Genomic DNA, 15,230 nt, shown 5'->3' with positions numbered 1-15,230 from the left:
CTACAAAAGACAGACCCCCCCCCCAAAAAAAATGATTTAGGATCAGAGGAAAGGACATGGCCTTCTCTAAGTCGAAGTCTTTTTCTTCCCTTGGCTTCTGTATGAACACCACATGCGTACACTGAACATGTTCTCGACACATCCACCCCTGGAAGAAGGGCAAAGCCAGGGAGGCAAGAAAGGACGAGGATTTGGATTTTCACCAAGGTTCATGCTCGTAATTGTGGGGTTTTCACAAAGGGATTTGACATTTCTGCTGTGTAATGGGTAGGCACAGAAAAAGAAAGAAATGAAAATATACATTCCTGAGAACTGAGACGTGGAAAGGAATTGAGTGGGCTGGAAGCTGCCAATCTGTAATGGTTCTCTATTTAAAAAAAAAAGCTGAAATTTACTTAAAATATAAAGCATTAATATGCTTAACTATAAAGTCTAAAGTTTCATATAACTGGAAAAGGTCAATAATCCGGTTACTTCTTTTTACTAATAAGAAATAATTTTTTAAAAGGAAAAAATTTTAATTAAGCGGGGCAGATCAGTTTTTACCATCGTACAGGAGAGAGCTTGCCTAGTTGCGAACATACTGCCTACGAGACTTCCATGTGGCGTTCTCTTTCATTTATATTCCTTCCAGTGAGGAAGCAGAATCTGTTCCCCTGCATCTATTTCATTAGAGTTTCTGAAGCACCTGTCACCTATCATCATCAGTTTATACATATTTCAAGTTTTCCCCACGAACAAATGTAACAACACAGGTCCCATATGTCCCCTTGTCTGCAGGGAAAGCGTCCACGTGGTCTGCGGATTACCTGTCTGGACTCCTTCTCCCATTTTATTGTCTGGAAGATGTCACCTCCTGTCAGTCTAATTACTTCTGTAGGATCCGCTGTTCTCAGCTCTGTGCGTGACAGTCCCTCTTCGCGCGTCTCTCCCAGAAACCCCAGCAGTCCATTGATCTGCCGCCGAGGTGTCACCTGCACGTGGAAAGCAAGCAGGCTCTTGAGAACGCGCAGAGTTCTCTGAGGGAGGAGAGTCTTCAGAGGGTAGCTCAAGAGGCTGGTGGCATCAGAAGAACTCTGGCCCCATCCTGACATACCCAACGAGTCTTTTCAGAACACAAGCAGTTAGCCAGGAGACACTTAGCCTATATCCATGCAGGACTCCCAGCCCTGCAAAGGAAGAAAACTTCAATCCTCCCTTACCTGACCAGTGGTAATCACAGGAGCTTCCAAAGACCGATGGCAGACTCTGATTTTACAAGAAAAGTGCCTGAAGGGATAATGGCTGCTTATCCATTTAGTAAGCCCCTTAGTTCATATTGACTATTCAGTACCGTGAATAGACACACTTGGCTGCGTCTAACAGTAATTCCTTTATCATCATCATTAAACAGCTGTAGATTTTTAATATTATAAAGATAAAAATGCTCTTATAGTTCCACATTCACACTCTGGTATTCAAGTCGGTGCCATCACTTCCATTTTAAGAGCTTTGTAATTCCACCATAATCATTTGTTCTTGGCAGAAATGTGTTATACAAGCACTCAGCTGAGGATAATATTTTTGAACAATTTTTTCAGTGTTCTAGTTATGTGATTATGGGAATTTAGAACTTGGTATTAATTTTCTCTTGAGTTTGGTGTTTGTGTATCTCAAATGCTCCTTTTTAAATAACACAGTTTAGCTCGAATCATTATTTCAATACTGGTGATAGTCATTACAGGATAATGTAGTCAGATACAAGCAGCATTTGTTGGGGGAAAATGAACCATTGCTTTCCCCCTCCTCCTCATCGCCATTTCTATTGTGATTCCCTGCCACCTGCCTTGTTTGCTTAATACTTTATGTAACCCCTCAGATGGAAAGTGAGCTCAAACTTGATCTCAGGGTTTTTTTGTAAACTGATAAGTGTTTTATTGACAAACAGGAAGTCCCACTCATGGCTAAAATTTGTCTAAGAAGTAGTGATATTTTAGCTGTATTTTGTTGCTCAAAAATTTCCCACAACCTGCATCTATTTCCGCATTCGATCTATTACTCCAGATGGGTGTACGTATGCTTCGTTGAATATGAGTGGGAGAGAGCTAACTGCCACCCCTCACCTCACCAGGGTGGGAACATTTGGGCAAGGGTGAGGCGTGGCCCTCTGTTGCCTGCTGTCAGTGATGTCTTGCTTGGCCAAGTTAGTCTGAGGTGTGGCACAGGTTTCCTTAAACTCTCCGTAGGTGACTTACAAGAGATAATGTGTTCATATCTGTGGAAATCTTTCAGTAACATGTAATTGATACTTGAATTTTTTTCTAAATCAAACACAATATCTACTCCCCTGAAAGCTTGGTGAGAATATTTAGCACACATGCGTGTGCCAGATGGGTTGAAATGACAACTGATAGGCTTCTCCTAACCCTTGCGTTCTGCTGTCAGAAATCTGTACATCAAAACAACCAGGCTTCTTACAATAAGATCTACTGGATAAAAGATTTGGGTGGGCACACATAGGAAAAATCTAATTTCTGTATAAGACTGTATGTTGACATTATAGAGGACTTCAAATGAAAGGTGTATATAAGAATATTCTTACACATGCCTTATAGAAACATAGATTACTTTGAAAAACATCAGCGGTTTTGATCTTACCTATTTTTCTCTACACAAATGAATTGTTATGAAAGGTATACAAAATATGATGCAAAACACTCAAAAAATTATTCTTAAAAATTCAAACATAAAAGCAGACATGGAACCTGATACAGCACCCAGAAGAATGCTCTTGTGGCTAAGGTCATGCTAACAAAAGAGTCTAACACATAGGAAGTCAAGTTAGTAAATAAAATTATGATTCTAATATATTGTGACAGCCTTTGTGGTACTCCTAAAGGGACCCCTAAGGGTAGAGAACGTCCAGCCCATGGGCCATATAAGAGCCCATGAAACCAGTTGGTCTGGCCCTGCCACAGCAATCGCAGGTGGGACTCAAAATTCAATACATCTATAGCGGATTGACTTTTCGGTTGCTAATTGTTAAGGCCCACGGATGATGTCACAGATATCCTAACGACCCTTGGCCAACAAAATCATTTGCCACGCCTGCCCTGGGAGGACTTCTGCTGGGTGAAAAGCACTGCCTGCAGCCCTGTGGTGGGGCACAGGTGGCCCCACCAATTACAGATTCCCCAAGATTGTAAATGTATAGTTTATCATCTTGTGTCAAAATATTCATTTTAATATTCAAACATTTTACCACATAATAAGCTGTAACCATATGCTTATTTGTTATATTATACCAGTATCACATTACTAAATATTTACAGAGCCCTCGTGTTTCCTAAATGTATTAGAAATGGTGGGTCTCTTATTTGATTTTATGAAAAAAAAATCTTCCACGCCTCAGAAACTTAATTTTAAATAACATTATATCTGTTACACATTAATAGGAGCCAAGGAGCTTTTGAACCTAACACCCCCTTCTTAACTCATGTTGTTTTATTTATTTTCCCCAATTGCATGAATTAAAGATGGAGTGTTATCTCAGCTTTGAATTCCTTCGCTTGGTGTCACAGCTTTTGCTTTATTTAGATGTGAATTCTGTCTTTCATAAAGATGAGTCGGCTGAACTTTCCATTAATGAGAAACACTTAGGTACGCATCTCTTTGTAACTGATCTTGAAGTACCAGGAAATTTAAGAAATGTTGCTAACCTATTAATAATTAACATGGCAAGCTGTGTGATTAATCAGAAGTTTGGTGATGTCTAAAAACATAACATTATCTCTGTAAATCAGATTGTGTACAATTAAGTTGACAACCATCACTTAAACAAGAGAGGATAACACTCAGGTCTTCTGACTCGTGCTTTTCCAAACTGTTAACAGCATCACATTCTTATTTATTGGGCTCTGATGGCAGAAACTAAAGCAGCCCGACCCCCAGGAGACAGGAGGTTCAGGATGAGGCACTGACTTCCCACTTTGTGTCGGCTGACTCCTTTGCAGCTGAAACCAGGGGCTGTGCTGGGTTGGGCATCGCTCACTGGCTGGCTTGGCTACCTGCGCTCATGGTGAGAAAGTTGAAGCTCAGCTCTTCCAACTTGTCCTACAGCCTTTATTTTCTTATGTAGCTTTTCAGTGTCATGAATTTCAGTGCAGATTTTCAGCTACATAGAACTCTCACAAGCAAAAGTAATCCTCCATATGAGCACAGTACCTGAGCAGTCTCAGTTGGTGCTTGGTAAGAAAATAAGTGGTTTCCATCATACCGTTTTGCTGGCGAGAGCATGGCGGGAAAGGGGGTGACAAGACGGATGGGGACAGGCGGGACACTAGTGCCCACCACGAGTTAAATTCAAACCAGGAATCTGCTTCCAACCCTTCAGCTCTGGTCATCCTCACAGGTTGTGCGTGTAATGTCCAAAGTCCTCACACGACGGTGTCGCAGTGCGCTCCCTCCATTGTACTCATCTGGAATTGTCTCTCCCTCTTGCATATGACAAAATTCAGCCCTCGTGGTTCACTGACTGTATTTAGCGGCGAGAGAGACTGTTTCCTTCCTCTGTTTTTCAGCGGGTGACGAGCACTCTATTGAAATGACTCATGGTTTCTACCTGGGATTTCTCGTCCCTCGTGTCATCTGGCATATGTAATGACCCAAAACGCTGGGCAGCCTGAACTTCTATAATTCCCCTGCATGTCTCTTACAGCCTGTGTCAAGGTTTGAACTTTCCAAATTATGTATTTCAGACGTTGAGAAAGAAGGGCCTTAATGGCTGTGACAGCCCAGATCCCGATGCGGACGATTCTGTAGGGCACAGCCCTGAATCTGAGGACAAGTACAGGAAAATTAACGAAGACATTGATCTAATGATCAGCAGGCAGAGATTGTGTGTAAGTACTCGGAACACCCTTCCTTTTTTTTTACTCTCGATATTTCTCTGAACCTGGCAGGCCTTGAACAAGAAAGAAAGCAAAGGCTGTGAAAGCCCCGACCCTGACTCCTCTTATGCACTCACCCCACGCACTGAAGAAAAATACAAAAAAATTAATGAAGAATTTGATAATATGATCAAGAGTCATAAAATTCCCGTAAGTACCCAAGGTAGATGGCTGGTCTGCTGATAACTGCTGCAGTAACATCCCTAACCCTCGCAGTGATGGCTTTGTAAGGTCAAAGGGATGCAGTAGCCATCTCATCCCGCGGCCCTCCTGCCGAGAGCAAACCCTCAGGGGTGCTGGGATTGCACAACCCAAAGGAGTGGCCAGCGCCGCGTCGCTTCCCAGGAGGCACAGCGACAGCCCCATGGCACACCCTGAGTTTGCAGTCTTTGAACACACAGTTCATGCAAGCTCAGTGCCCTAGACTCTCCTTCCAAACAAGTGTGCAGATTTGCTGTAAAACACACACAGACCTCCACGTAGTGAGCCAAGGTCAGGAACACAGTGCAGCTCCCATGCTCTCATGCGACCTGCCTCAGTCGCCCCCCAAATCACAACTGATTTCTGAACGAAACCTCAGCCTCCCTCCCAATACATGAAATTCAGCAACAGCACTGAAGGGTTAAAGCTAACGCTCACTGCAAGGAACAGACTGCATGAAACCTAACGGTAAGATTTCAACCTGTCTGCGTGCTGGGGTGACTTTAAAGCTTCGTCAGAATATTATCTGCTTTGCCGACACCAATATTTCCCATGCTTTAACATTTGGCTAAATTTTGTCTTAACCAAATCAAAAAATGTCTAACCATCAATCATATGCCTTGCCAGATATTGAAGAGAAATAACTCTGCATGTATGATTTTGTTTGCCCACATATATGATGGGAAAGTATATACAGCTATACATAATATGCCTTTTATTGTATTCTGTTAGCAATCAAACAATGTTGATTTTGTGGTATAAGAGGGAAGGACTTCTGCCTATGTGCTTTCTGAATAATTAGTGTTAGTGTTGGATAATACATAGCCTCCTCCAGAGGTCATTGATTCCCTTGCAAAAAAAAAAAAAAAAAGTACATTTTTGTGAGTTAACTGAAAACCCTAAACCTGAGAATTGAGAGAGACTGCGATGAAAACATGGCTTGGCGATTACAAATGCAGGTAGCTATTCGGGAGCAAAAGTTCTAGGCCAGATTCACAACCACACTCCCAAGATAAATGAACGTTTTATGTAGTCAGTGTTTGCTCCACTTCTGTTGGGTTCAATGGGACACTTTAACAATTTCTTCGTAAAATGTACACACGTTGGCAAATACATCTGCTGCCTTTGTTCAGTGAACTGATGTGAGCAGTACAGCTTTTGTTGAATCAGAATTATTAGTACGCTGTATCCCGAAGGGAAGCTAAGTGCTGTGAATGCTGAACGGTTTCCTAAACTGAGCAGTGCTGGGAACCTCGCAGCACACCGGACGCTCTCTCCAGAACAGCGATTCCTGTCCTGTGCACCGTGCATACCTGACTCGGCCGGAATCCCCACGTGATAAAGTAGCCATCGGGATTTTCTCTTGCTCGGAAGAAACGTGGAAACAGCTCCGTTGGGCCCATGTGTAGCTTTTACGTCCTGAGTTTGCATCGCTGTGTAATATGCCAGTTTGGAGCAGCTGTGGTGAAAGGCTTGTGAGTGTAGGCAAAGCACGTCAGACAAGAGGAACCCCTCGCACAGTGAGGGCAGAAGGCAAACCGAGGAGACACAGCGATGGCTCTCAGCGGGCGCGACCCTACGTGCGGGCGGAGCTGTGGCCCCAGAAGTTGGAGGAGATTACGCATTGGACCGCTGGCCCCCGGCTTGGGAAGGGGAAGAGATGTGTTGCACGCTTGGACTTCCTGGCACTGTTTGGCCTTGTCACGAAAGAGTTCAGAATCAGGATCCACGACTTCCCAGGAGGTGCCGCAGTGGGACATCCCTGCTAGAGTTCGCAGGCAGAGCTGTGAGCTGGAGCCACGCGGCTCCTCGCCGTGCCAGTCTTCGTCTCTCTGGCGAGCGCTTCGGTCTCCACGATGACAGGCCGGGTTTTTTGCACGTTGCTTTGCATTGCTGGAAGTCGGTCTTGGTGAAAGTTTCCACAGCTGCTAAAACATTCACAGCCCGGCAAGGACACTCTGCCCCTTGTGTGCAGAGTGTCTCCACCTCTTTAAAAACATTACAAGACTGTTTTTCTATTTCAAAGACCCAGCTAGAAGAATTTCCCTTTGAAAATAGAAAATTTAATATTGCAGTCACCTGTTGGTCTAAAATGATTTATGCCCGTATTCCTCAATTACATGAAATAATTCATGGGTGATTTGGAATCTTGTCAGCCAGATTTCCTGGTGCTGGGTTTGCCACGAGACACGCTGGGCTTCACAGCAAGAAAAAACAGCTCCATTTAAGGAGCCAAGGGCTAGGAAACAGGAGGAATGAATGAGAGGCGGATGCGAGATTGGTTGAGAGCAAACGGAGAGGAGGAATTGGAAAGAGCCGATGTTTCCTTCAAAATAAGAGACTGAAGAGGGAAGTGAGTGGGAAAGGGAGGGGCAGAAAAGAGAAGCACATGAGCTCATTAATCATCAGAGGAGGGAGCCTGGGGCCAGAGGTTCAGCAGTGGGTTCAGTGCGGGTGGAATGGCAGGCGCAGCTTCCCAAGAGAGGGCAGGAGGGTGGGACCCCCGTGGGTGAGTGGGAGTGGGCAGGTGGCCACGTAATGACCTCTGCCTGGCTTTATCTAATTGAGCTTCTGCAGATGGGGCGCAAGGGGGAGCAGGGGTTTGGAAGAGGACAGAGTGTTGAAAGTCTGGACACTGACGAGGAGGGCATGGCGAGTGGACAAATGGACGCTGGAGTTGGCAGGCAGCTCTTGGTGGTCCCTGCTCATCACGGTCATGGCCATCATTTTTCTTTGCTAAAGCTCAGTAGATTAAGGGTATCATTGGTGACAAAGGTGAGATTCAGGTTACTCATTCGCATTAGATAGAAGAGAGCCCATTAACTGAAAATATTTCATTAAAAATGTTTAATTTTATTTTTCACTGGACCTACAGAAAGCTTTGGAGAATAGTAGGTTTAAGACAAGGGTTCAGATACGTTTCTGACTGCATTCACTCGTGGTAGTAACCAGTCACATTGTTCAGGGGTGGACACTAAAAGCTTTTTAGCTACCATTTATTTTAAGATTTATTTTTATTTATTTGAAAGGCAGAGAGAGAGAGAGAGAGAGAGGTTCCTCATCTGCAGGTTCACTCCCCAAATGGCGCAAAGCCCACTGCCAGACCAGGCCAAAGCCAGGAGCCCAGAGCTCCATCTGGGTCTAGGTGGCAGGGGCCCAAGTGCTTGAGCCATCTTGCACTGCTTTCCCAGGTGCATTAGCAGAGAGCTGGAGCGGAAACCAGGACTTGAACCAGCACTCTGAAATGCTGGCATCATAGGCAGTGGCTTAACCTGCTGTGCCACAAAATCTCACACCTTTCCATTTTACACTGGGTCCTAAAAACTCCATAAGCAGCCCTGCCTACAGCATTTTACTTAATCACCCCAAATTCCTTCTTCCTTCCTACCTTGAATATTTTGAGACTTGGGAGCCTGGCCCTGAGATCTTTGCAAGTTGGGAGCTTTTAACTACCTTTCAACTTTGACTTTGTGGATGAGAATGTTTAAAATGTAGATATTCTAGGGGCTGGCGCCATGGCTCACTTGGTTAATCCTCCGCCTGCAGTGCCAGCATCCCATATGGGTGCCGGGTTCTAGTCCCAGTTGCTCCTCTTCCAGTCCAGCTCTCTGCTGTGGCCTGGGAAGGCAGTGGAGGATGGCCCAAGTGCTTGGGCCCTGCACCTGCCTGGGAGACCAGGAGGAAGCACCAGGCTCCTGGCTTCGGATCGGCGCAGCACCGGCTGTAGCAGCCATTTAGGGTGTGAACCAATGGAGGGAAGACCTTTCTCTCTGTCTCTCTCTCTCTCTCACTGTCTATAACTCTACCTGTCAAGTGAAAAAAAATGTAGATATTCTAGATCCCTGATTTTGAAAAATCAAGAATACCGATTCCTCCAAAGCAATTATTCTAGCTGGTGCAGGCCCCTCAGTCTTCAGAGCCACTTCCCCTCCTCATGGTTGCAACCATTCTGTGCCTCAGGTACAGAAATGCAGGCCAGGGGAGATTGAGCGCCCGGCCTGGTTAAATGGCAGTTTGTTACACAACCTGATCTGCAACTGAGATTTCGAAGAGAAAGGCTGATGTTCTCTCTGATCCTCCAAGATACCTTCACAGGATGGTCATTTCTGAGCTCCTAATCTGCTTTCCAAATTATTATAGCTAATTCCTGCTTCTGATAAGAACACAGCAAAAGCTGGAGAGGGTGCAGAGGGTGCTGGGTATTTTATGAATTCTGAATTTTTGGAGTCTGGTCTGACATCAGAATTCCACCTGACTGGGCGCACAGTCAGCGAGTCATACATGGCCTTTCCAGGAGTCATCTTAGAGTGATTTATGGTCCAGAATGTTGACACTGAGTAAGCCGTGGGGGGAGACAGTGGTCAGAGGCAGGGAGGAGTAGAGTGCCTCTCGCTGATGGTTAAATGCTTCATGCCATAATTGTTAATAACCTTCTGTACTTTTGAACTGCATGTAATCCTGCAAGGGTAAAGAGAGTGGACTTTGGTCTCTAATTGGAGACAACCAACCTCTGTAGAATATTCAAAAAGTACGTGGGTTTCATGGCTGATACTAATTTTGAGTAAATAGGAAAGAAGGAAACCTGGTTTTTCTATTTCCATCTTAAAAATATTTTAATTAAGGCCGGTGCCACGGCTCACTAGGCTAATCCTCTGCCTGCAGCGCCGGCACACCGGGTTCTAGTCCCGGTCGGGGCGCCGGATTCTGTCCCGGTTGCCCCTCTTCCAGGCCAGCTCTCTGCTGTGGCCCACGAGTGCAGTGGAGGATGGCCCAAGTGCTTGGGCCCTGCACCCCATGGGAGACCAAGATAAGTACCTGGCCCCTGGCTTCGGATCAGCGCAGTGCGCCGGCCACAGCAGCCATTGGAGGGTGAACCAACGGTAAAGGAAGACCTTTCTCTCTGCTTTCTCTCTGTCTCTCTCTCTCTCTCTCACTGTCCACTCTGCCTGTCAAAAAAAAATGTAATTAAAATGTAGATTTTAACACTTATTGATTTTTATTTATTTGAAAGAGCACCAGAGAGAGACAGGCAGTAAGAGAGATCTTGTATCCGGAGGTTTAATTCCCAAATGCCCACCACAGCTAGGTCTGGGCCAAGCCAAAGGCAGAAGCAGGAACTCCATCCCCTTTCCCTGTGTGAGTGGCTGGGACTCGAGTACTTGAGCCCTCATCTGCTGCCTCCCAGAGACATTAGCAGGAAGCCGGATCGAGAGGCAGAACAGCCACTTGATCCCGGGCACTGCAATATGGGATGCAGGCATCCCAGGTGGCAGTGTAACCTCCTAAGCCGCAGTGGCCACACCATATATTTAAAGTTTTTAACTGCCATAATAATAATGTTCATGGGGCACAGTGTGGTACTACAATACATGCACCCAATGTGAATTGGCAAGATGATTGGCATATCTATCATTTCAAATATGTATCATTTCTTCAGGTTAGGAACGTTCAAAATCTTTTGCATGAGCTATTTTGAAATCTACAATTAATTCCTGGCGACCCTAGTTAGCCTGTGGTGCCAGAGAACATTACAAGTTCTGCCTTCTTTAGAAGGTAGTCTTTAAGGTTTATTTTCCCCCAAGACCTCAGTCCTTCCAATGGGGATGCTCACCCACGTTCCCTAAGAACCCAGTCAGCTCTTTGGTTCACCAATAATAAGCTACTGATTTCCAGCTCTTATTCATTTAACACTATGATTTCTGGCTGCAATATTTCATTTCAGTTGGAACGTACACTGTGTTGTACAGTGATTTAGTAGCAAAGGCAATGACCCTGTCACTAGATGTCCTTGGGCCACCTACTGACTCTCAGTGATTTAAAAAGGGAAGCGTTGTGTGTACAGTGAAGGGATGCTGGAAAGGCCCAAGCCCATCGTGTACGTCAATTACACAGCGTAGTGCATGCTGCACACATAATACACGTCAGCGATGAGCTTGTGATTGTGCCTTTGTAGAGTCTTGGGTTCTGCACTGCCTTCTAGCAAAAGACCTCAACCACCTTGATCGATGGGGACCCCGTTTGACAGTGACTTCCCTGATGTGACAACACGGGAGAAAGAAGAGCAGTTAGGGGAGACCAGGAGAGGGGACAGGGCCAGGGCCGGGTGCAGGGTTATACAGGGTGCTCAGCGCAGACATGAGAGAGTTCCCATGAGAAGGAAGGAAGGAGAGACAAGGTGACAAAAGCTGGAACATACAGGCCCTTGTGGACCACGGGAAGCAGTTGGGGTTTTGCTCTTAGTCAGATGAGACTGAGTCTCCCAGGATTTGGGCAGAGGAGTGCCCTCAAGTGACACACACTTCCAAAGGGTCAGCCTGATTGCTGGGTTGCAAATAAAATAAGAAGAGGGGAGTGGGGTGCAGAAGCAGGTCCGTCTCCTAGGGCAAGACTGCGTTGATCCCACGAGAGAGAATGGTGCTGGCTTCGGCTAGGAGCCACAGCACAAAGTCGTGGGGGCTCCCAGACATCCTCAACTGACCCCCAAAGTGCTCCCTGCAGAGGTGGGCCCTCCTGCAGCCTACCACCGTTCTAGAGCTAGAGTGACCGGTGTGGCTTAAGGGTGCAGCCAGAAACAGATGGCAAACCCTGACCAGTAATCATTCAGAAGCGTGTTTACAGATGGGAGACTGAGGGAGACCTGAGAGAGCAATGCAGTATGTTAGGGCTGACCACCTAGAAGCAGTTATCAATACCAGGCTGCAGGAGCCCGGGGAGGCAGAAGCGACCGGAACACAGCAACACCCACGTGTGTGGGCGGAAGCCACCCAGACACAGCGCTGGGAGGAGAGGAGCGGCTGTCACACAGCTGTGGCCCAGCCAGGAGGACGCCTCTGCCTCCCACTCTGCCCCTGCTGCTGCCTCCTTCCAGCAACTCTGCCTCCCGAAGGCAACGGGAGCCTGCTGCTGCCGTCCCGAGGCCCAGCTCCTGGCAAGAGCCGATGAGCACAAGTCCAGTGGAGAAGAGCTGGGGCAGGCATTTTGATTCTTGGATGCGCTGGGTCACCCCACTTGCCTTTTCATGAAGGAATACAACTCGCTACTCATTCTCCAGGCACTGGCTTTCCAGCATACTCCAACACTTCTGTTGTTTGACTTCGAAGGCTCTGGAAGTGTGGGGACATAGTCATGATCTGACATCTGATAAGACATTTACGTGCCATCATGGGGATTATCCAAAAATTATTTTCCGAATCCCCGTCTTGCAACAGAACAATGACTGGTGAATAGATCGCACGAGCACTTTTTATTCCCCTCTGAAAACAATGAAGAATCAAAGACAGATGGAAGGGAAGATTCGTGGGACCTGTGCGCTTGTCACTGTCCACATGTCCAGAAGGTGGAAGAAAAGAAAATGTAAGAAATGAAAAATAACAGAGCATAAACATAAACAGGACAATATTGCCATCGTCACCAAGATACACACAAGTATCACAGCGCAGGGTCTGATGCGGGCCAGCCGAAGCTGATGAGACACTGAAGGAAAAAAGTACAAAGGCAAACAAAAAACAACAGTGAGCAGCTGAGCCGTAGGCACAGGTGTATGTGAACTTGGGCAGTGTCTTCTCTGGGGCCCCTGAGGGAATGCCTTACATACAGCCTGTGTCTGACATTATATGTATGACATGCATCTCATCCATGCAGAGTGCTTTCAGCCATACTTTTCATGAGCTTTGTGAAGACCCATCATAGGCATGTATTTCAAAACTTTTTTACACCAAAACAAATGGATCCCTTTTATCCTGTTAAGAATGCTGTGTGTTCTCACAGCATGAGTTCTCTGGCAATACATTCAAACAGTATTTTCATTTGAAATGCTAAAAAAAAAAAGGGGGTGATTATGAGTATTTAGTTAGTTTCAAGCAGAAACATAATTCTGCTGAAAATGCCAAATACAAAAAAAATTAACAATTGAGGCCTGAATTGTTTAAATTAGACATCCACACAGCTTCAGTTCACTAAATATTTTTCAATTCCCATTTAAGATACAAATCCCGGCAGTACACGAGTACCAAAATGTGGGGCATAGCATATCTTCCGAGCAAACGTTTTTAAATGTGAATTATTGAATGATACGTGCTCCGTTGAATCCTGTATCTTAAAATGCCTATTATCTGTAGAGTTACTTTTAAAAGGAAGACTTTTAAAAATAATAATTAAGCTATATGTGCTATTCACGTGCCTGGAGATGATTTTATATCATTAAACCTGTGCATAAATATGCTTCAATAAGCAATTAAACCAAAGGGTCTGGTTTGCATTTTAATTCCCTTTTTTTTCTCAGTGAAGTCATCACAATCATGTACCTTTGATCTTGCAGTCATTTCTGGCACTCGATTCAGATAGCACAGATGAACAATTATTACTTAATAGAATGGGATCCGAAGACAATGGAGTCTAATGAAGCGGGGCTTTGTTTTAAACAAAAGTGAGACATTTTCTAATAGTTGCAAAGACAGACGAGTTCTGAGCATATTCAAGAAACCGGTTCATGATCTGAACATCTCGGAAGCTCTTTATGGTCTAGACACCAAGCCATTTGGAAAGTGGAGTTTTGCCTAGAAAAGTGAAGGCTCTGTGCCCAGGAGAGCTTGTTACAGTTCCTCCCTGTGACCCGTGTTTTTGTTTTGTTAATTTTGTGTTCCTCCAGGCTGTTCCACCCCCCAACTTTGAGATGCCAGTCTCCATCCCAGTGTCTAGCCACAACAGCTTGGTGTATAGCAACCCGGTCAGCTCACTGGGAAACCCCAACCTCTTGCCACTGGCCCACCCTTCTCTGCAGAGGAATAGTATGTCTCCTGGTGTAACACATCGGCCTCCAAGTGCAGGTAACACAGGTATGTTCTCAGAAGGACGGAATGTCAATAGACTGTTGGGATAAGCCACTTGTGGTAAAAACCAAATTTTGTTTTGTCTACTGGATGCTTTCCGGTTTTGCCCATATGTCCTTCTTTGGGTCACATCCAGCCCCGCAAGGTCGTCTATGTGATAAAGCCTGGGCCTTTTGAACCTGTCTTTTGAAATGTTCACTCATCTGCTCGTTATCATCCAGCCTGTCACTTAGCTCCTCCTGTGGCTGTAGGTTCGCCACACATGTTTTCAAACAGGACCTCAAATATGCCGTCTCCACACTTGGGCTTCAGCCCCCTCCCCAGCATTTTCCCTCCTTTTCCTGCATTCTCTGACAGCACTCATCCCTTTGAGGTTTTTGCCATTGCAGGCAATTTTTATTCATTTAGGGAGTAACTTATTCCACAGAGGATTTAAAGCAGAAAAAAGAATAGGATGGGATAACATAATTTAGTTGCAATGTGAAATAAAACAAAGCTGAGTCAGCAGTGAACTTAGGGCATGTCCTGTGCACACGGATCCTTGCTGCAGAATTGTCTCCATGCTTGTCAGAGATCCTTGCTATTGTTTGATCCACACTGTCCCAGAGGAAAAGAACCATTGCTCAGAAAAAGTTTGACCACTCTTACTTACCTAGATCAGCCAAAATAGGTTATGAGGCACTGGGTTCAATAGGCGTCCCAACCTCCTGAGTCAGTGGGGAGTAAGTCCTCTTCCTTAGTCAGCTCATGGTAGCAACTAAGCCCTCATGTAGCAGACACAACTAAACCACACACAGCACCAAGAATAGTTTGCCGCTGTAGTAAACCATTACATGTTTAAATTTGTTTTGAGGAAATCACTCCATATGAAATTTGTAATGTTTCTTGGGTACTCATAACTGTATTAGAAGCAGTTGATTTGTAGAGACATTTTATCTGTAGAATATGTAGATACCTACCTCACAATTAGAACTACATAAGAAGTTTTTATTATAGAAACTGGTTTTTTACAGATTTTCATTACAGAAACCTTATGGAGAAAATATAACCAAAATCAGCCAAATAAAAACAATTTCGATGATTGTTGAGTCTGGGAAATATACTGAGAACTTGAGTGTGACATTGTTTTTGGTTTGTTAATGTGCTCACAGTTTTTCATATGAGTTTTTAATAACCATATTGAAAATATTTGTTTAAAAGATATTCTGATAAAATTGTATTTCCTTTCTGATAACTGCTCATTAATTTTATGAATGCTCATTAATTTTATTAT

At 44.9% G+C, this 15,230-nt stretch overlaps 1 protein-coding gene and 1 long non-coding RNA gene across 51 annotated transcripts in view; one reads left to right on the top strand and one right to left on the bottom strand.

Annotated features, from left to right (window-relative positions):
- LOC127492788 (uncharacterized) overlaps positions 1–15,230 on the bottom strand; it is a 123,827-nt gene that overhangs the window by 32,559 nt on the left and 76,038 nt on the right. The window contains exon 2 of the long non-coding RNA XR_007922555.2: positions 810–974. This is a non-coding gene — a long non-coding RNA (uncharacterized lncRNA). The remainder of the gene's footprint in view (positions 1–809; positions 975–15,230) is intronic.
- Positions 1–15,230, top strand: part of MEF2C (myocyte enhancer factor 2C) — a 176,004-nt gene that overhangs the window by 126,580 nt on the left and 34,194 nt on the right. For 28 of the 50 annotated variants that reach the window (XM_070056432.1, XM_070056415.1, XM_051853622.2 and 25 more), the window contains 2 exons: positions 4,737–4,880; positions 13,777–13,963. In XM_070056432.1, the coding sequence (XP_069912533.1) occupies positions 4,737–4,880; positions 13,777–13,963 (331 nt within the window). Of the gene's footprint in view, positions 1–4,736; positions 5,079–13,776; positions 13,964–15,230 lie in introns of all 50 variants that reach the window. The other 22 variants (XM_070056431.1, XM_070056420.1, XM_051853623.2 and 19 more) reach the window with 2 other exon arrangements.

This window comes from Oryctolagus cuniculus, chromosome 14, assembly GCF_964237555.1.
Source record: "Oryctolagus cuniculus chromosome 14, mOryCun1.1, whole genome shotgun sequence".
In the NCBI taxonomy this organism is placed as follows: domain Eukaryota; kingdom Metazoa; phylum Chordata; class Mammalia; order Lagomorpha; family Leporidae; genus Oryctolagus; species Oryctolagus cuniculus.
This window is presented reverse-complemented; position numbering and strand designations above follow the sequence as displayed.